Genomic DNA, 22090 nt, shown 5'->3' on the forward strand with positions numbered 1-22090 from the left:
CAGACGTTTATGCTACCAGACTTCATTCAAAGTTGTTTTTGTGTGGATGCAGAGACATCTCTAGAATCAGACTTTATTCAGGACTTTCACATTTTAGGCTTGACTTATTTGATCTTTGCGTAGCTGCAGTGATATCTATTGGAGCAAATTCCATTCAAAATTTTCACAGTTTGTTAATGTAATTTTATCCAGATCATGTGTGTCTGCACAGACCTGTTTAATACCAAACTTCATTCAAAATTTAAACAATTGTAGGCTCGACTTACACAGCTGTTGATAGTACCAGACTTGATTCGACATTTTCTACAATCAGCAGATGTGAATCTAGTAAAACATCGGACAGTGTTTCTGTTGTTCTCAGCACATAAAACTCAGTATTAATCTCTGTACTGCTCACAGAACCGGTTATTACAACATGTCTGGCCCAGTCTAATCTCTGAGCACTGATAAGAGACACTGGATGTACAGAGTTAAAGTTTATAACATAAACACTGACCTAAGTGTAAATCCACTCGTGGGTTCAGTTCGATCCGTAACCTGAAGGTTTGTCTCGTCCAGCCTGGCGACCCCAGCAGCCCGGTGTCTCTGGTTCAGGGAAAGATGGCGACATTCGATCCGTCGCAGCGTCAGACTGGAGCCGGCGTCGTCCCCTGGTCTCCTCCTCAGGTCAACTGGAACCCCTGGACCAGCAGCAACATCGACGAGGGACCGCTGGCCTACGTGAGTCTTTACCTTAAAGACTTCTTATTCTAATGTTCAGTATTCAGAAAACAAAAGGGATCGACTTAATAACTCAGTAAATAAGACATTTAGATTCTTCAGGATCTTAAATCTTTCTATAACATTTTTTTATTTTTATATATATATTTTTAGTTTCTGCCTTTTATTGTTTAATGCAACAAAACACCAAAAACCTCATTTTTAAGACACCAAAAAAGTAAAAAACCTGAATATTAATGCACCAGAACATCAAAAACCTGGATTCTGAGAAACGGTAGTGTTAAAGGCCTGAATATTAATGCAGTAAAATGTCAGAAACATTGACATTATTGAACAATAACATCAAAAACCTAATTTCTAATACACCAAAAAGTCAAAAACCTCGATATTAACGCACAGGATTGTCAAAAACCTGGATTCTGAGAAACAAAAGTGTTAAAAACTTGCATATTAATGCACCAAAATGCCAAAACAAAGTGTCAAAACTGGGTTGATAAGACATTTAAGTGTGAAAAATATTTATGTGGTTAACCATCAGAAATCAGGATATTAATGCACTAAAACAAAAAAAAAATATGGATATCAATATACTAGATCTAACCTTCAAAAGCCTTGATACAAAGACAACAAAATGTCAAAAACCAAGTTATTAAGACATCACCGTGTCAAAAACCTCAATACTAATGTGGTTAATCATCAGTACCCTGGATATTAATGCACCAAAATGTCAGAAAAATGCAAGTTATTGAACCATAACATCAAAAACCTTGATACTAGGACAACAAAGTGCCAAAAACCAGGTTATTAAGGCATCACCGTGTCAAAAACTTCAATATTAATGTTGTTAACCATCAGTAACCTGGATATTAATGCACCAAAATGTCAGAAAAATGGAAGTTATTGAACCATAACATCAAACACCTTGATACTAGGACAACAAAGTGAAAAAAAACTGGTTAATAAGACATTAAAGTGTCAAAACCCTAAATATTTATGTAGTTAATCATCAGAAACCAAGATATTAATGCACTAAAACAGAAAAAAAATGGATATTAAGACACCACAATGTCAGAAACATGGATACTAGGACAACAAAGTTGCAAAACCTGGATATTGACACACTAAACCACAAAAACCTTGGGTAGTAATGCACCAAAATGTAAATAAAGCTGAATATTTAAACACCAAAAGGTAAAAAACCTGGATGTTAAGGCACCGAACCATCACAAAGCTAAATTCTAAAACCCAAATGTGTAAAAAACCTGGATTTACACAATGGAATTGAATAAAACAAGATATCCAAACAGATTATCTTTGATTGTGGTACATTTAAACATAACAGAATACAAACTATGTGTGTTCTGTTGTGCGTTTGTTTTGCGCAACAACGACTTGATGTCTAAACTGCACAGACTTATGAAGTCTTAATTTGGACGACAAAAATAATGAAGTTTCTCCTTTAATGTTGTCTTTTAACCCTTCAGTGCACTCCGGAGCAGATCAGTGGCGATCTGCACAACGAGCTCAAGTATCAGCTGATGAACGACGACAACCTGCAGAAGGTCAGGCTGCTGTCACTATGGCAACCTTTTCCCACTGGTTTAAAACATTCTGAGACAACTGGAACGTATAAAAACAGAATCCGTGTCGTTGTTCAGATCCTGATGGAGCGCGAGCAGCTGCCCGTCAAACAGTTTGAGGAGGAGATCATGGCGGCCGTGGAGAAGAACCCGGTGGTGATCATCAGAGGGGCGACGGGCTGCGGTAAAACCACCCAGGTTCCTCAGTACATCCTGGACCGCTTCATCCAGGGCGGCCGGGCGTCGGACTGCAACATCGTGGTTACCCAGGTAACGCTCGGCGTCCGACTCCTAACTGAAGACAAAGACTGTTTTGGGCCAATTGGAAACTTGAATTATTAGAATTTTCTGAACTTTTTGATCAGTTTCGTCTCTCCCTCTGCAGCCCAGGCGGATCAGCGCCGTGTCCGTGGCCGAGCGAGTCGCCTACGAACGAGGGGAGGATCTCGGGAAAAGCTGCGGCTACAGCGTCCGTTTTGAGTCCGTCCTGCCCCGACCCCACGCCAGCGTCCTCTTCTGCACTGTCGGTACGCAAACAAACAATTAAATGGGTCTTTGGAGGATTTAATAGAGTCTCCAAGAAGATGCACAAATGTAGCAGCTATTACAGGGAACAGGAAGTCAGGAATTCTTTTTCATTTGAATGTGTACACAGTTTAAAAGTTAACTTGTGATAGTCCAACCTTTCAAAAAGCCTTATAGAGATGTAAATATGTCATCTTAGGTGGACCTTTTATTAAAACCTTCTGTTACTCCACTAACATTAAATAATTATCCTACAAGCAAAAATTAATAAACCTAAAATTTACAAGTAGCTATTTAACATACACTACTGTTCAAAAGTTTGGGGTCACCCAGGCAATTTCATGTTTTCCATGGAAACTCACACTTTTATTCACGTGCTAACATAACTGCACAAGAGTTTTCTAATCATCAATGAGCCTTTCAACACCATTAGCTAACACAATGTAGCATTAGAACACAGGAGTGATGGTTGCTGGAAATGTTCCTCTGTGGAGATATTCCATTAAAAATCAGCTGTTTCCAGCTAGAATAGTCATTTACCACATTAACAATGTCTACACTGGATTTATCATTCATTTAATGTTATCTTCATTGAAAAAAAACACTTTTCTTTCAAAAATAAGGACATTTCTAAGTGACCCCAAACTTTTGAACGGTAGTGCACAAATAAATTAAAACCTAAGAGCTCAGAGTTCATCCTGGTCCAGAACTGTTTTACTTCAACAACAGCCAGAACATCTTCGCTTCCTGAAGTTTAATGAATCCACAGATCTTCTCCTTCACAAACTAGAGATGCAAATTTTTTAAAGTTTCCTTCACCGATAGTTGGCCATGCTTAGAGTCGATAAATTAATAATTGTTGAAATTAATAAAATGGACCCCCATCGACAGTGTTCGCCACAAAATAGTGTCACTGACATTAAAACTGATGAACACCAGGTACTTTGAATTCCATGCTAAATAACCATCCACTTAATCATTTTTTTTGAATAGCTGTTTAATAGTTGGTACAACAGGACTGATGTCCAGGTTAATCTGAGCTCATTCTGTGTGAGAACGTGGGCTGGAAGACATTAACTGTTACAGAAGTCTCTGTCATGGTGCCCCGTTGTTGGCTTAAACCCACACAATGTTCTCGGCCCAGACAAACACAGAAAAACACCTCAATCGTCTGCAGCTATCAGAATTCAAACACTGCATAACTGAAATAATCTCAGAACTATTCATTTAACAAATTATATTTAGACATTAGCAATCCCATGATTCTTTGTGATTGTGAACTGTCCTTAGTCTCTACAGCTTTGATCATGTATTAAACAGTAGAAGGCTCCACCTGGTGGCGCAACCAGGTAATACAGCTGATGTGCATTACAATCTATAATATTTCTTTAATCTGTTAAATTATTCACAGCAATCAATCAATTAACAACTAATCATTATCCCACGTATCGACTGCACTCCTGCTTTAGTGACTAATGAAAGTCTTGGTTTTCTGGTTGGTCAGTTTACCGGACAAAACAGAAGCTGTGCTGCGAGAACAGACCAAGTCAAACGATGAAATCTGTTAGGTTCAACAGATGACTGTCTTGTTGTGTGAGAAGTTATTCCAGCCTGATTAATGAAGAGCTGCAGCTCCAAATTATTGGAAATTAACAGAACTATTGATTAAATATGTATCTGACAGCCGCCCTTCAAAACCAAAGACAGTGACTCTGTCGGGACCTGTCGATCAGGACTGAAGTACTGAAACACAAAAATAGTCTCCCGCTAAGGCCTGCATTTCTGTAATTTTTTTAATAAAGTGAATTGCCAAGAAATTGTCTTTTAGAGTTTTATTACCAGTTAATCAAATGCGTTCAAGCCTCTACAAGACAAGAGCAAAGGTAAAGAGTCAGGATCTTATCAGTAGATTTGCCTCTCATACTTCTTCCAGTAAAGGTCATAAAGGATTGAGGTCGGTTCTCTTTAGGTTTTGTCTTGGTGTCAGATTTGTTTATCCAGAAACAAAACACTCCAAGGCTTCCATAGAAGTATTAGAGGACTTTAATATAAGACTTTATGTGCAGTCTGAAGCCTCAGGGTCACCAGACACAAATAAGAATGGACAAGAGAACACACCGTTCATATATGAACTAATGTAAACCTACTTCCTGTTAGAAAAGACAAATAGTCTTCTTTCACTGTTGGTGAGTTTCTTGTTCTGAGGTTTTTATTCTGTTTTCTGGCGCTGATTGTGGAAACATAAGACAAACAATTCTGGTTTTTAGTTTGGTTAGAACTGAAGAAACATCTTGAATGAAGGTGACACTTCTCTGAGAACCTAAAATAGAAGTACAGTCACTGTTTACTGAAGCTCCTAAGGTCACTGTGATCTGGATGGTTTAGAAGTCATATGACGAACAATTTAAAAAAGACTTGGGTCAAGCTATGTTAAGACCAAAATGTCCTACTTTGACACAGTTAATATTTTGCTGGGTAAACATGCAACCTTTTTGGGAAAAAAACATCAATATTAACCAGTTTGCAGTGACTACAGTCCTGCTGGTGTCTGTACAAACTGTATTTGGATCTTCTGTGAAGTTGTTTTATCAAATCGCTCGATTTTGTTCTATCTGTGAAGTCATCAACACACAGAAACAAGAGGAAAAGTGGTATTTTAACACTTCTAACGATTATTCCGTTTAATAGTCAATTATTTAATGTAGAATCCCTGAAGTCAAACATAATCATGTCTATTTTTTCTCTTATCGGCTGTTAAAACCCAAAAGATCGAACAGATTTTTATTGTTATAGAACTATGAAAGGAAGTTTAGCAATAAAAGAACACAAAGTTGATGCTAAATCAAAATCAAACCATTCTGAGTTTGTTAAAATGTAAAACTAAAGAAGACACTATCAAACATGTCTGAATCATGTCATTCCAAAAGTAGATTTGATGTTTTTGCTGTAAATATTCAGGAATCTATCGTCTGTTTCAGGCGTTTTGCTGCGGAAGCTGGAAGCAGGAATCAGAGGCATCAGTCATGTAATCATTGACGAGATCCACGAGAGAGACATCAACGTGAGTTCACGAATTCACCGATTTAAAGGTTTCTACAGAATGAGTCGGCTTTTCCGTTGTGACCTTCTGTTTGTGTCGATCGCTGCAGACGGACTTCCTCATGGTCGTCCTCAGAGACGTGGTCAACACCTACCCGGAGGTCCGCGTCATCCTCATGTCAGCCACCATCGACACCACCATGTTCAGGGAATACTTCTTCAACTGTCCCGTCATCGAGGTGTTCGGACGCACCTTCCCCGTCCAAGGTAAGCTCAAAGATCTCAAACAGAACATTTAAAGGTTCACGTGTATTCATTGTGGCTCCTCTTGAGTTTACATCCATTGGTGAACTTACAAAGACCTCCCGGGTCGACCTTCCCTCCCGCTCATTACCCTCGGTCAACAAAAGGCTTCTGATCCAGCCACCATAACAGGGCCGGTCCACAACTGGACTCTTCTCCTCTGTGGTTCCCCGGAGGTGGAACAAGTTACCAAACTCTGTTCCATCTGCAGAGTCTCTCTCAGTCTTTAAGAAAAGACTAAAGACTTGATAGACTGCAGAAAACAAAACAAAAAAAATCCTATTACCTTCTGCACTGCCTTGAGGCACCACGGTTCTATTATCACACTAGAACTAGTTTTATGGCTCTTATCCAGGTTGTTTTCTCCTGACTAGATCCTTGCTTGTGTTGTTTCTACTCTCAGATGTACGTCGTTCGGGATAAAAGCGTTTGGTAAATGAAATTGTAGAATTGCAGACCATGTATATCATTGCTGTATTGACCAAGTTTTTGTCATATTTCTAAAAGTAACAGAGAAATAAAAGAACCAAAATAGTTTTTTGACGAAGCCGCATTGGTCTTCATTGATTCCATCACAGAAAATCCTGAGTTATCGGAGTAAACGCAAGGATGCTACGATTAACCTGGTCATTACAAGCGGACGTACACTTTTGTTCGCAGTTGTAGCTTCACTTCTAGGTTTTCACTGCTAGTGTTTTTGAAATCATTCACTTTAGGCAGCATTCAACCATCTGAATTTCCAATTTACATTTTATAAATTTAACTTTGGAAATCGTCATTTTGTTTCACGTTTTTCTCCATTTGTGTCTTGGTTTTTGTCATTTTGTCTCGTTTGTGTCTCGTTTCCTTTGTTTTGTATCTTTTTTTATTTAATTTTATGTCTCTTTTACGGTGGTTTTGTCTCAAAATACTATTGGTATTTAACTATTTCCATATTTTCAGCCTCTACAAACTGTTTCTCTTTGCTCTGCTCATCAGCTGTAGAAAGATGTTTCACCATGCTGAATGTATCTCCAACAACTTGCTCCCCTGTTCACCATTTTTTGAGCCATGCTGCATTTATTTTCTCTCTTGTCGTCTCCTCTTTGCTCTGTGGAAACACTGCCAGTGATGCCATCAAGCATATTTTTACACAGATTTTTTTTTTTTTTTTTTTTTTTTTTAACAGAATTTGGTTACAGCTGGTGGTTTATTTCTGGCAAATTCTTAATTAAATGTGTAGAATAAAGTGATTTTAGAAGAAATGTTGCAATTCTAAGCATGAAAATGCAAATGTTCCTTCTATTTTTTACAATTTCTGGCTAATAAATGGTAGCATTTTGGAGATTTGTATATTATTTGATAGAAAATATGCCTTTAGACCAGAAGTTTAAATGGTTGTTGACAAGGTTTGAAAGTGTCAATGTCATAGTGAGTCTAATTGTACTACATGTTAACCAGCTGTCACTTCATAGTAATTTCCAAATTGCTGCTCTATACCACTAAACTACTTCTTAGTTTTTTTTTTTACCAAAATGTTGTCGGACAAACTCACCAAACACAAGTTAAAAGCTGCTCTGAGAATTTAGAGATATTTCTATATCAAAAGATGGCTCAGAGAGAAAGTTGGAATCAGCAGAAAGTCCTGATCTCAAACACAAAATTGAATATTTCAGTTGTTTTGCTCTGGACTGTCAGTCACAAGTCCAGAGAGAGTTTTCTTCCTGAAGTGCGCGGGGACAGCAGCAGCTACAGACACTGAAGTAGCCTGTTTAGACCAGCATTGAAATAGTACAGCCACGGTAAAATGACAACTGAGAGACGTTTCGAGACCTTTTAAGCTCCATCTGCAGCAACAGTCAGCAGGAATACAGAGTTGTAATTGCGTCTTTGTTTGCAGAGTATTTCCTGGAGGACTGCATCCAGATGACCCACTTCATCCCTCCACCGATGGACAGAAAGAAGAAGGACAAAGACGAGGACGGTGGAGACGACGACGTAAGAAACCGTTAATCAGGAATCTAAGTGTTTTCTCTTAAAGCCAGATCTGAGTTTGAAACATCTTCTGCCCACAGACGAACTGTAACATGATCTGCGGACCGGACTACACGGCGGAGACGAAGAGCTCGATGGCTCAGATCAACGAGAAGGAGACGTCGTTCGAGCTGGTGGAGGCTCTGCTGAAGTACATCGAGACGCTGCAGGTGGCCGGAGCTGTTCTCGTCTTCCTGCCCGGCTGGAACCACATCTTCTCCATGCAGCGACACCTGGAGACCAACCCACACTTTGGTAGGTCACACAACGACAAAACGGCACTTCAGCCGAACGTCTGCCAACAGTGATACAAACAATGACGATCGTAGCAGGATGTTTGGGTTGAAAGTCTCATTGTAGATCATAGTGTGGACTTTTATCTCGAAGCTAAATCCACAAAGACCAAATAAACTTATTTGTAGGTGCAGATTTTTAACTTTTGTTGAGAAACTTGATCTATAAACAAATATAAACAGCATATATATAAACATTTTTTTTTAATAAAAAAGGTGGTTGTTAAAGGTTTAATTTTTTTAAAAAAGAGTTAAATTCAGGGGTCATGCTTTGTGTCCAAATCCATGTCTCTTCTTCACAGTTCAATCACACTGAAAAATTATTAATTTTATAACAATATGTTACTATACGGCACTGAACACATATTTCTCTCAATTTCTAAGTCACACAGCTTCCCAAAATCGTGGTTCAGATTTTTTCCAGATCAAACACACAATCTTCCCAGCACAACTCTGAATGTTGCTATTTTTTATTATTTTATCTGATTGTTCTGTTTCTGTTACATGATTGTTTCGTTTTATCCCTTTTATATCATAAGTGTAGCACTCTGACATTTTGCCTAAATGAAAAGTGCGTTACAAATAAAATTTATTATTATTATTATTATTATTATTATTATTATTATTATTATTATTATTATTATTATTATTATTATTATTATTAACTCTAAAAATACGCCTCCACTGCCAGCATTTTATAGTGAGATACATGTAAAAAAAAAAAACAGCTTAATTGTATAATACAAAATATTGTTTTTCTTGATTTAAAGGCTAAAGTAAAACATCTGAATCTGTATCATGTTAAATGATTGAAAATCGAGACTCTTTTGAATAAAACAAGACACAGCATGTATGGTTAGTCCTTATAATGACAAAGATAAGAGCTAAAAGTAAAAAATACCTTGGAAATAACCTAAAAAGACTCATGGAGTTAAACTTTTAAAGGTTTCTTCTGGGTTCTCACTGCTCAAAGTCTTCAATTGTGCAGATGATCCAGTAAAAATACTTGATTAACGTACAATAACCGAATGCTTTCATGAATCATTCTGTCAAAAATACTGAAATTACATAATTATCTACCGTTTATCGCCTCATTACGTCACATGGTTGACTGTTTGTTGTTTCATCCATGAGACTGAGACGTCTGAATCAGCTCAACCAACAGTTAGATTTGAAGGTGTCTGTTAAGTAAAACCTGTAAAAAATGCAGCTTTGAATTCTGGGTGAAACCAAACTTGACCTTTGGAGTGTCTGGTTTCCAGGAAGTAGCCGGTACCGGATCCTGCCGCTCCACTCCCAGATCCCCCGAGAGGAGCAGAGGAGGGTGTTTGAACCGGTTCCTGACAACGTCACCAAGGTCAGTGGTGGGAATCTGTTTCTCAGTCCACAGTTGTTGTTTCTGTGAAGTTTAACGTTGATGTTCTGTGTTGCAGGTGATTCTGTCCACCAACATCGCAGAGACGAGCATCACCATCAACGACGTCGTCTACGTCATCGACTCCTGCAAGTAAGACCCACGTCTGCTGCTGGTCCTCAGACTCGTAGTCGGTTTCTGAGTGAGACGGTGTTGAAGATCAAACTGTTTTCTGTCCTCAAAGGCAGAAAGTGAAGCTCTTCACCTCCCACAACAACATGACCAACTACGCCAACGTCTGGGCCTCCAAGACCAACCTGGAGCAGAGGAAAGGCCGAGCCGGCAGAGTCCGACCCGGGTTCTGCTTCCACCTCTGCAGCCGAGCTCGATTCGAGAGGTACGACCTGTTAGCAGACGCGTCAAAAGCCTCAAAAACAGGGACAATTACTCACTATTTCATTACCCCTAAACAAAAATGTAGACAAACGAGGACCCCACTGCCATGCTGGAGGTGTGGTGGAATAATGGTGGACCACACCCTTATATTCTGGTCTTGTCCACTTATCAAGCTGTTTTGGGAGGAAGTGTACAAAACTATCTCCTAAACATTCGGCTTTGAGGTTAGTATGTCCTTCCCCACACTCCACCTCAGACTTCCCCCAGGGGATCTAAACAAGAATGACACAGATTTACTACAGATCTTTATGGCAGCCAGCATGAAAGTTATCACAACGTCCGTCTGTGGACACCTTTATAAATACTGTGAATCAGTTACATCATACGGAGCAAATCACTTATAACCTGAGGCTGCAAAAGGACGCAGGGGAAGGATATGGGGAAAATGGACCTTTTTCTTAGCCCAGTCACTTCAAAAATGCTATGTGCTTGTACATACCTGAGCAGGTGTTTATACATACACATCTATTCTGTGTGAGAATGCATATAGGTAGACAGATGAGGATGAGTGTATGTATTTATTTTATCATTATTTTTTTTTTCTGATGGAAGTTGTGACTCCCTGACCTTGTTGTTTGTTATGTACGTACGTTTAACCATGTTTGCAGTAAAAATAAAAAAAATAAAGTTTTTTTAAAAATAAAAACGGACATTAATGACTAACTGTTAATTGATTAAAAATATCAACCCTCTGAACCCCAAAACCTGCCAGCAGGTTTAGAAAGCTTGTTGTCTTTTTAAAAAATCCCCAAAATGACAAATTTGTCAGCCGTTTATCATAAAAAATCTTGAACTTTCTGTCAATCCTTCGACTAATCACATCTTAATTTTTGTTACGTACCAAAAATGAGCCAAATCTAAGCTTAAAGTTGTGATATGTAATTAGACTCACTTCATTCTGTCTCATTGAGGAAATTCAACCATTTCCAACAAAAATCTGAGCTCCTCAGAGTTCTCAGGTTGAACTGCAGGCAGTGTTTCCACAGAGCAGAGAGGCAAATAAAACACACTGGATCCATGAAATACCAGACAATCAAAAATGACTCCATTTATCAGCCAGAAACTGTAAAAAATAACAAAACAATCATCTGATTTTCAAATTCTTGCAGGTGTGGTGCACACACTGAGTCTTTTGCTGCTGTTTACTTGGTCTGTCTTTAAATTTGTGATGTAACTGAGCTGATTTAGTTAAAAACGGTTCTAACGTCCACTTTGTTTCATTAATTTCATCCTTTGATAGATTATCGATCGCTAACTGTCAGTTTAGGAGGCCGGGCTGCAGCTTTTCTCGTTTCCTTCAGGTTGTTTCTGTTTTGTTTCCCTGCAGGCTGGAGAGTCACATGACTCCGGAGATCTTCAGGACTCCGCTGCATGAAGTCGCTCTGAGCATCAAGCTGCTGAGACTCGGCGCCATCGGACACTTCCTGTCCAAAGCCATCGAGCCGCCGCCGCTGGACGCCGTCATCGAGGCCGAACACACCCTGAGAGGTCTGGAAGAGACGGGAATCTTTTCTGTTCTGTGTGACGATAAAACCGCCGTCAGATTCTGGAACCTGTTGTAGGAACTTCAGTATAAATCAGCTGCTAAATGTAGTGTCGACAAACTAGTCAGTTAAATTACTGATATTTACAGGAAGTTAAACTATGGTTTTATTTCTCACTTTATTCTTGTAGTTTAAAAACAAAAGAAAGGGGTATTTATATTCATATATTTATAGTTTTTAATTAAACTAGCGACATTTAAAATAAATTATTTTACTTTATTCTTGTAGTTTAAAAAAAACCCTGTGTGGTATGTTAGAGTATTTATTTAGATTCATATATTTATGTTTTTTAAACAAACTAATACCATTTAAAATACATTCTTTTTCACATTATTCTCACAGTATTGTAAATATTTTTTTAACTGAGACAAAACTTAAATTAATTCAGAATGAATTAACTTAAATGTTCTTTATTTTCCTAATTTCTTGTGTAGTGTAATACTTATACTTATTAAATTAGAATTTTATTTCACTTTATTCTCAGTCTTTGAATTTTATTTCATTAAAAAATTCAAAATTATTTCAATATAATTCAAGTGATTTTTTTTTATTCCTACTTTCTTGTGTAGTGTTTAAAGGCACTTATATAATTATATTTTTTACATTTAAAATAAATTTAATTCCAATTTTATTTCATGTTTCTCAAAAATACATCTAAATTAAGTCAATATATTTTAAATGCTTTTTTTTTGTTCCTAATTTCTTGTGTAGCATGTAAAAGTACTTTTTCACACTTAAAATAAATTAAATTACAATTTTATTTCACTTTATGCTCAAAATTTTTACAATTTCTTTCACAAAAAAATCTAAATTAATTAAATATAATTTAAATGATTTTTTACTTTTATTATAAATAAAGGCATTTATATAATTCTATTTTTCACACAAATAAAATTGCAATTTTATTTCATTTTATTCTCAAACTAAATATAAATTAATTCAATGTATTTTAAGTGATTTTTTTTTAATTTGTAATTTCATGTGTAGTGCCTTAATTATGTTTGTTACATTTAAAATAAATTAAAGTGTAATTTTATTTCACTTTATCCTCATAGATTTTATATTTTATTTCACTAAAAAATTGAAATTAATTCAATATAATTTAATTGGCTTTTTTATTTTTATTCCTAATTTCTTGTGCAGTGACTAAAGGCATTTATATAATTATATATTTTTTTTACATTCAAAATAAAAGAAATTCAAATTTTGTATCACTTTATTCTCATAATTTTTAAATTTTATTTCACTAAAAATCTAAATGAATTCAATATATTTTCAATGATTTTTTTCTTTTGTTCCTAATTTTTTGTGTAGCGTTTAAAAGCACTTTTTCCACACTTAAATGACAATGTTATTTCACTGTATTCTCATAGTTTTTGTAGGAGCTTCAGTAGAAACCAACTGGACTCTCCTCATGGAGGTTCTGGAACACGTTAAAGAAGAGTCCAGTTGGTTTCTACTGAAGCTCCTACGTTGACAACAGAGAACAGATTTGTTGAGCTTGTTGAACTCGTTGCATTTCAGAGCTGGACGCCCTCGACACCAACGATGAGCTGACCCCTCTGGGCCGGATTCTGGCCCGGCTGCCCATCGAGCCTCGGCTGGGGAAGATGATGATCATGGGCTGCATCTTCCAGTCAGTGTCGCTACGTTTTTCTACTTTTTTACGATCGCTCCGGTTAAAGCTTGATTAAAACGTCCGTTTCATCCCGCAGCGTTGGAGATGCCATGTGCACCATCTCAGCCGCCTCCTGCTTCCCGGAGCCGTTCGTCAACGAGGGGAAACGTCTCGGCTTCGTCCACAGGAACTTCGCCGGCAGCCGTTTCTCGGATCACGTGGCGCTGCTGTCGGTCTTCCAGGCCTGGGATGACGTCAGGTCGGTGTATTTTACGAATAAATAAATTTTCAGCTCTGATTTCAGGCTGCAGCATCACTTCTTGAAGTTTCTCTACAAGAACAGATTTTTTTTTTTTTCATCACATTTGTATTTTTTTAAAATAAACAAACAGCGTTTAATATGATTAAATCAGTCTTTTTTTTTGGATTTATTCTTATAGTATTTTTTGGTATTTTTCATGTAGTTTTCAAGGGTATCAATGATTATTTTTTTGACTTTACCTGATAACATGAAATATAAGTTGTTTATATATTTATTGTTTTTAATTCAACTAATAACATTTGAAAGAAATTAAAATGTGGTTTTGTTTTACTTTATTCTTGTTTTTTTATTTTTATTTTATTTATTTATTTTTAAATCCTGTGTAGCCCTAAAGTAATCTAACATGTAATATAAAGTAGTATGTTCTTTATATTTCATTTTATTTCTATGAATATATTTCATATTTTCAGTGATAATTACATTTATATATTTATAGTTTTTATTTAAACTAATAACATTTTTAATTAACTAAATTATAGTTTTTAAACAATCCTGTGTAGTGTTGAAGAGTATTTATTTTAATTCATGTAATTATATTTTTTAAACAAACTAATAGCACTTAAAATAAATTGAATTAATTTTTTCACATTATTTTCACAGTATTTTATATATTTTCTTAACAAAAAAAACTAAATTAATTCTGAATAAATTAATTGATATTTTTAATATTCCTAATTTCTTGTGTAGTGTATGACTGTATTTATATTGAACCTTTTTTCCCCTTATAATAAATTAAATTACAATTTTATTTCACTTCACGCTCATAATTTTTAAATTGTCTTTTATAGAAAAAAACTCTAAATTAACTCTTAATTTCTTGAGTGGTGTTCAAAGGCATTTAGATTTACTTATAAAATTTTATTTTTTCATTAAACAAAGGACATTTAAAGAAATATAATCATGATACTTCATTCTGTTTTTCTTTAATTACCTGTGTACTGCCGAAGGTAATTTTTTGTTTATTTGATATTCTTGAATTAATCTAAAAGGATTTAAGATTTTTTTTCATTTCCTCTGTGGTGTAGATCGTGTGTTTTGTATGTTTTGGATTACATTCATAATTTAAAAGATTAAAATCAATATTATTTTACATGTGTCTGTGTTTATTAGGACAGAAACTCTTCTATCAGCAGGTGTTTGTATCCGTTCAGTGTATTGATCAGGTATTGATCAGGTTCTGATCATGAGTTTTACCTGCAGCTTTGTCTGCATCTCGTTATTTGACTTTTTTATCATCATCAGGATCAACGGCGAGGAGGCGGAAAGTGGCTTCTGCGAACACAAACGCCTCAACATGGCGACTCTGAGGATGACCTGGGAGGCCAAAGTCCAGCTGAAGGAGATCCTGGTCAACGCCGGATTCCCTGAAGGTACCTGAACGCACCGCCGCTTCGCTCTGATAAATGTGAAACCCCAAAGTGACACTTTTCTGCCGCTGTCGTCCCGTCAGAATGTTTGCTGACGCAGATGTTCAACACGGTGGGACCCGACAACAACCTGGACGTGGTGGTTTCTCTGCTGACCTTCGGCTTGTATCCCAACGTCTGCTACCACAAGGAGAAGAGGAAGATCCTGACCACCGAGGGGCGCAACGCCCTCATCCACAAGTCCTCCGTCAACTGTCCCTTCAGCAGCCAGGACATGACGTACCCGTCGCCATACTTCGTCTTCAGCGAGAAGGTGCTTTCACACGTTTATCCCCTTTAATACAACATTGAAACACAGTTAGTCTGGTCTGTTTTCAAATCTATTCAACGCCAGACTCTCTCCGGCCTTCAGACACCTCAACTCATGCTATACGATTCAATAAATACCAATAGTAGTTCTAATTTCAACTTCACAAAAAGTGGCAAAATAACCACAAAAGTTGTAAGTTGACTGTTAAAAACTTGCAAAATTGCCACAAAAAGTTGCGAAATTACCACAAAAGTTGCGAAATTACTGCAAAAGTTGCAAGTTGACTGTTAAAAACTTGCAAAATTATACAAAAAAATTGCAACATGACCAAAAAAGTTGTAAAATGACCAAAAAAGTTGCAAATTGACTGTTAAAAAATTGCAAAATTACCACAAAAATAAAAATTGACTGTTAAAAACTTGCAAAATTACCACAAAAAGTTGCGAAATTACCACAAATGTTCCAAATTGACTGTTTAAAATTTGAAAATGACCACAAAAGTTGCAAAACAACCACAAAAGTTGCAATTTGTCTGTTAAAAACTTGCAAAATTATACAAAAAAATTGCAAAATTACCGCAAAAAGTTCCAAGTTGGCTGTTATGATCTATATTTATATTCATGAATTATTTGAGAAGCTCTTTTGTTTTCCTCTTCCATAACAATCTCCCTGTCAACACTCCATCCCGTTCCCTCAGATCCTCCTCCTCCATCCCGTTCCCTCAGATCCTCCTCCTCCATCCCGTTCCCTCAGATCCTCCTCCTCCATCCCGTTCCCTCAGATCCTCCTCCTCCTCCATCCCGTTCCCTCAGATCCTCCTCCTCCTCCATCCCGTTCCCTCAGATCCTCCTCCTCCTCCGTCCCGTTCCCTCAGATCCTCCTCCTCCATCCACCTCACCGTCCCTCCAGAGCCTTCAGCCGCTCTGCTCCCCACCTCTAGAACTCACTTCCCCCAGATATCAGAAACTGTGACACGCTCCACATTTTCAAATCCAAAATCAAAACTCACCTGTTTCAGGACTGCATATTCCCTCACATCCTAACCTCACTGTGTCACACCTCTTTGTTGTTCTTTGTTTTATTCTTGTTATTGTTATTTTTATTGTAGAATTTTTAATTGTTGTCATTGATTTTTATTCCTCTGTAAAGTGTCCTTGAGTTCCTTGAAAGGTGCTTTAAATAAAATATTATTATTATTATTATTATTAACAATCTTCATTCAAAGACATTAAATATTCTGCAGAACTGAGCTCGCTACTGACTGCTGGACGTAATAAACAGTAAAACTGGTTAGCATTAGCATTTAGCTGAAATCACAGCCTCAAAGAGAGACTCACTAACATTTTCTGGATCAATATGAGTGACTTCCATGCTTTGGTCAGGTCTCTGGAGAATGCTGCTGAAGGCGTGGAAACCATGTTTGTTGTTTCAGATCCGAACCAGAGCAATTTCGGCTAAAGGCATGACTCTGGTCAGCCCTCTGCAGCTGCTGCTGTTTGCCTGCAAGAAGATCACGTCCGACGGAGAAATCGTGGAGCTCGACGACTGGTGAGGATCTGATTGCTGCTCTTTGATAATAAAAGTTCAGAAACTGTAAAAACTTGCTGAGGGTTGGTGAACAAAACCACACGTTGTCGTCAGAGGGTTGTTTGATTTTCGGTTAAATAAAGGGAATCTTGGTGGCCTGAAATCCTGCCGACCGTACTGAAGGAAGAAGAAGTGAGTGTTGAGTTTTCACATTAACGTCTGCAGGATCAAACTGAGGATTCCTCACGAGGTGGCGGGAGGCATCGCGGCTCTGCGGGCCGGACTGGAGGCTCTGGTGGTGGAAGTGACCAAAGACCCCGAATACATCAACCAGATGGACCAAACCAACGAGAGGCTGCTGAACGTCATCAGACACGTCTCCAAACCTTCAGCGGCTGGACTCAACCTGATGGTCAACAACCAGAGGTACGAACACACAGAGGAGCCGATTCACATCATCCAACTGTCTTTTTACCAAAATATCTGCTCTGATCAGACCATAAAATCACCAAAATGACCACAAAACGTTGCAAAGTAACCAAAAGGACACAGAACAACCATAAAATCACCAAAATGACCATAAAATCACCAAAATGACCACAAAACGTTGCAAAGTGACCAAAATGACACAGAATGACCACAAAATCACCAAAATGTGATACAGAACAATGATGAAAAGATGCCAAAAAAAACAATATGATAGAAACTTCTCTGAAAAAACTGCAAAATGATCAAAGAGTGATGCCACGGAATGGCCACAAGTTGCATGCTGGCCATTAAAAATTTGCAAAATGACCAAAAACAAAGACAAAAAGAAGCAGAATTGATGACAAAAAATAGTTTCCAAACAAAAAACGTGATGCAAATTTAACTTGCAATGCTGCAAAATTACTCAAATATGAAGCAAATTCACCATAAAACATTGCAAAGTAACTAAGATTTGATAAAAAATGACAACAAAGGGGTTTAAAAGAAATGTATATGACCACAAAAAACAAAAGTTGCAAATTGACTATTAATAAGTTTCTAAACAAACACAAAAAGAAACAGAACGACCACAAAAACATACGAAATGACCAAAATCACATGATGTGATGAAAATCTACCGCAAAAGTATGCAAAGCAACCAAATGTCATCACAAAAAGTTGCAAAATGACAACAAAATGGTGCGAACTTACCATAAATTGCATAAAATCACCACAATGTGAGGCAAAACAACAAATAAAAGTTGTCAAACTCAAAATGTGATGCCAAATTACCCAGAAAGCATGCAACGTGACCAAGTGTGACAAAAAAGTTGCAAGTAGACTGTTAAAAACTTGCAAAATGACCACAAAAAGTTGCAAAACGGCTGCAAAACGACCACAAAAAGTTGCAAGTTGACTGGTTAAAGTTGCAAAATGACCTCAAAAGTTGCAAGGTGACTGATAAAAGTTGCAAGAGAACTGATAGAAGTTGCAAAACAAGTTACAAAACGACCTATAAAATTGCAAGTTTACTGATAAAAGTTGCAAAACGACCACAAAAGTTGCAACTTGAGTGGCTAAGGTTGCAAAATGCCCTCAAAAGTTGCACGTTGACTGATGAAAGTTGGAAAATGACTTCAGAAGTTGCAAGTTGACTGATAAAAGTTGCAAAATGACCACAAAAGTTGCAGTGACTTATAAAAGTTGCAAGTTGACTGATTAAAGTTGCAAAATGACCACAAAAAGTTGCAAAATGACCACAAAAATTGCAAGTTGACTGATAAAAGTTGCAAAACAACCACAAAAAGTTGCAAAATGACCACAAAAGTTGCATGTTGACTGATAGAAGTTGCAAGAGAACTGATAGAAGTTGCAAAACAAGTTACAAAATGACCTATAAAATTGCAAGTTTACTGATAAAAGTTGCAAAACGACCACAAAAGTTGCAAAACAACTTCAAAAAGTTGCAAAACTACCACAAAAGTTGCAACTTGAGTGGCTAAGGTTGCCAAATGACCTCAAAAGTTGCACGTTGACTGATGAAAGTTGGAAAATGACTTCAGAAGTTGCAAGTTGACTGATTAAAGTTGCAAAACAACCACAAAAAGTTGCAAAATGACCACAAAAGTTGCATGTTGACTGATAAAAGTTGCAAAACTACCACAAAAATTGCAAGTTGACTGATAAAAGTTGCACAATGACCACGAAAGTTGCAAAATGACCACAAAGGTTGCAAGCTGACTGATAAGTTACAAAACTACTACAAAAAATTGCAAAATGACTGATAAAAGTTGCAAAACAACTACAAAAAGCTGCAAAACAACCTCAAAACTTGCAAAACGACCACAAACTTGCAAATTCACTGCTAAAAGTTGTAAAACAACCTCAAAAGTTGCAAGTTGACTGATAAAGGTTACAAAATGACCAAAAAAATTGCAAACTGACTGATTAAAGTTGGAAAACGACCTGAAAAGTTACACACGGACTGATAAAAGTTGAACACTTACTGATAAATGTTGAATATTTACTGATAAAAGTTGTCAGTCAGCTCCAGCATGTTGTGACAAACGTGTTTTGAAACGTCTTCTGTTGTGTTTCTGTGCAGGATGGGAGACGGACCTCGACCTCCAAAGATGGGTCGATTTGATGGAGGAGGAGGAGGAGGATACCGAGGGGGAGGAGGGGGAGGTTACAGAGGAGGATATGGAGGATACAGGGGAGGAGGGGGAGGCTACAGGGGAGGAGGGGGAGGATACAGGGGAGGAGGGGGAGGCTACAGGGGAGGCGGCGGATATGGAGGAGGAGGAGGATACCGGGGTGGAGGAGGTTACAGAGGAGGAGGGTATGGAGGAGGAGGAGGAGGCTATAGAGGGGGAGGAGGAGGAGGAGGAGGAGGAGGAGGAGGGGGAGGAGGAGGAGGAGGGGGAGGAGGAGGGTACCGAGGTGGGGGAGGAGGATTTGGAGGAGGGGGAGGATATGGTGGAGGAGCGGGAGGAGGAGGCTACAGGGGAGGATATTAACGTCCAGACAGCCTCCTCCAGTTGTCTTCTTCTTCTTCTACTGTTTAGTGACACCACAAATCTTCTTCTTCTTTGTTGTAACCGGCAGCTGTTAGAATCTGTTCCTATCGATCAGCGATCAATAAATAAATCAATGTGTCATGTTTCCTCCACACAGCGCTCTGTTTCTGTTCGCCGTGGTGATTCGTTTGGTTTCTTTCTTCTCTGGGGATCATTTATGTTTTTAAACATGCAAATAACATCAGAAAGTGGTTTAATAATGATGGTAATAATGAACTTTACATTATGTCTGTTGACAACATTCTCACTTTTATCAACTTTTTTTGTCAGCAATTTGTTCTTATTCCCTTGTGAATCACTCTGAGACATTTTTAGAAAAAGCACCTCATGAATAAACACCTCTGGGGTCCGTTTCACGAAGCAGGTTCAACAAACTCTGAGTTTAACCCTGAACTCTGAGTTGATCTACTCTGAGATAGAAAACTCTGAGTTTTTGGTTTCACAACGGCTGATTTGAGTTGGTTAAATCAACTCAGAGTAGTTTCACCCAGAGTTAAGCGCGTGCACCACAACTCTGAAAAGCCAGTATCAATGGAGCGCCGATTCGACGAGTCACCATGGCAACGAGGAAGCGGAGGACTACACCGTTTGAATTGGAAATCTTAATGCGCTTATATAGCGAGTTTGAACACGTTTTTAGAAAGAAGTGCAGCACCTGCAGCTGCAACAGAGAGGGAGACGGTGTGGGAGAACATTGCTGCCCGGGTCAATGCGGAAGTTTAAATCACGATAATATTACAGGGGAAAACTATTAAGTTATTTCATTTAGGTGCAATCCCGCGGGGGTGAAGCGCACGTGGCAGCAGCTGAAGATGAAATATAAGAACATTGTTCAAACAGGTAAGAAGTCGGCATAATCTCATGGAGCTACCTCATTTTGATCATGTTTTACATTGTAAAGTAGCCTAAATATTAGGTGGCTATTTGTCTGTGTAGAGGTTTTACCCCGCACATAGCCTAAATGTCTGTATCCATATCATGTTCTGTTAAACAATTAAGCCTATTTAAACTAACACAGACTTCTACTCAGCCAACAGAAAGAAAGGAGATGCCTGTAAAAAGAGAGGTGGCCCAGCACCACCACCTGTAATGGAGGCAGAGGAGCTGGTCCTAAGCCAGAATTTGGGAAGGCCAGTGGCTGAGGGAATCCCTGGAGGGAGCTCATCCTCTGAGACCACATCCCAAGACACAAGTGCTTTTATAAAATGTAATATGTATGTGTGTGTGTAACCCATGTATATGTATATATGGAATGTTTTCAAGCATATTCATAAAAATATTCATTTCTCTTTTGGGTCTTTTTTTCTTTTGGCCCAACAGATTGTGATGGTACTATCTGCCTGGTGGAGCCCCTTCACACCACAACAGACCTTGTAACTGTAAGTAGGCAATACTTCAAAGATTTAGCCAAATGGTAGTTTAAGTCTACTGAAACATATCACTAATCTAGGATGAAGAGGATGAAACTGTGTCTGCTGCCTTTACAGAGGGGGATCCAGAAAGGCATACAGAGGTATGTTACTGATAGTTCTCTTCCCATTCACATTTCTGAACATTCTGCTGGAATATAGAGTGTGGCATTTAGCCTACACTGAAGTATTGCACATTCTCATCCTTTTTAACAGAACATGGCTGGACAGCAGCAGGATGCTTCCTCAACTTCCACTGCACAGATTGACACAGTGAGATGGATGTTCAGTAAACACCAGAGGTTCAGTCCATGGAATTCATGTGCAACTGTATAATTTAAGGTCCTTTATGTATTCCCAGTTACCAGTAAAACAAATATACAAAATCCACTTGCTGAGAAAAATACAAAAAACAGATAAAGAAATGCAGTACTTGGACCACCAGATTAAGAAGGCAGATCTGGAAATTGAAATACTGGAGCACAAGTTAGAGGTGGATGCAGGTCACAGGTGAATTATGTGAACTACTGGAACATGAACTAAACTAGCTCTTTTATTTGTAGGAAATAAAGAAGACCAAATGAAACGTATGTCATGTGTTTATTTCACTGCTGGGGTGGTGATGATGGTGACTTAAACTCCAAAGTGATTATTGCATATGTT

General features: G+C 37.9%; 1 protein-coding gene across 4 annotated transcripts in view; it reads left to right on the forward strand.

The window, feature by feature from the left end:
- The window catches only part of dhx9 (DEAH (Asp-Glu-Ala-His) box helicase 9), a 40552-nt gene extending 20442 nt beyond the window's left edge, over positions 1 to 20110 (forward strand). For all 4 annotated transcript variants that reach the window (XM_055014488.1, XM_055014487.1, XM_055014489.1 and 1 more), the window contains 19 exons: positions 559 to 720; positions 2205 to 2282; positions 2379 to 2570; positions 2686 to 2827; positions 5804 to 5886; positions 5975 to 6131; positions 8047 to 8144; positions 8222 to 8435; positions 9736 to 9830; positions 9907 to 9980; positions 10072 to 10224; positions 11611 to 11771; positions 13352 to 13463; positions 13543 to 13704; positions 15010 to 15137; positions 15218 to 15447; positions 16877 to 16992; positions 17197 to 17397; positions 19544 to 20110. In XM_055014488.1, coding sequence (XP_054870463.1) covers positions 559 to 720; positions 2205 to 2282; positions 2379 to 2570; positions 2686 to 2827; positions 5804 to 5886; positions 5975 to 6131; positions 8047 to 8144; positions 8222 to 8435; positions 9736 to 9830; positions 9907 to 9980; positions 10072 to 10224; positions 11611 to 11771; positions 13352 to 13463; positions 13543 to 13704; positions 15010 to 15137; positions 15218 to 15447; positions 16877 to 16992; positions 17197 to 17397; positions 19544 to 19958 — 2973 coding nt within the window. In that variant the 3' untranslated portion in view covers positions 19959 to 20110. The remainder of the gene's footprint in view (positions 1 to 558; positions 721 to 2204; positions 2283 to 2378; positions 2571 to 2685; positions 2828 to 5803; positions 5887 to 5974; positions 6132 to 8046; positions 8145 to 8221; positions 8436 to 9735; positions 9831 to 9906; positions 9981 to 10071; positions 10225 to 11610; positions 11772 to 13351; positions 13464 to 13542; positions 13705 to 15009; positions 15138 to 15217; positions 15448 to 16876; positions 16993 to 17196; positions 17398 to 19543) is intronic.
- The last annotated feature ends 1980 nt before the right edge of the window (positions 20111 to 22090 follow it).

The sequence above is a fragment of the Amphiprion ocellaris genome, chromosome 10 (genome assembly GCF_022539595.1).
Source record: "Amphiprion ocellaris isolate individual 3 ecotype Okinawa chromosome 10, ASM2253959v1, whole genome shotgun sequence".
Lineage (NCBI taxonomy): Eukaryota > Metazoa > Chordata > Actinopteri > Pomacentridae > Amphiprion > Amphiprion ocellaris.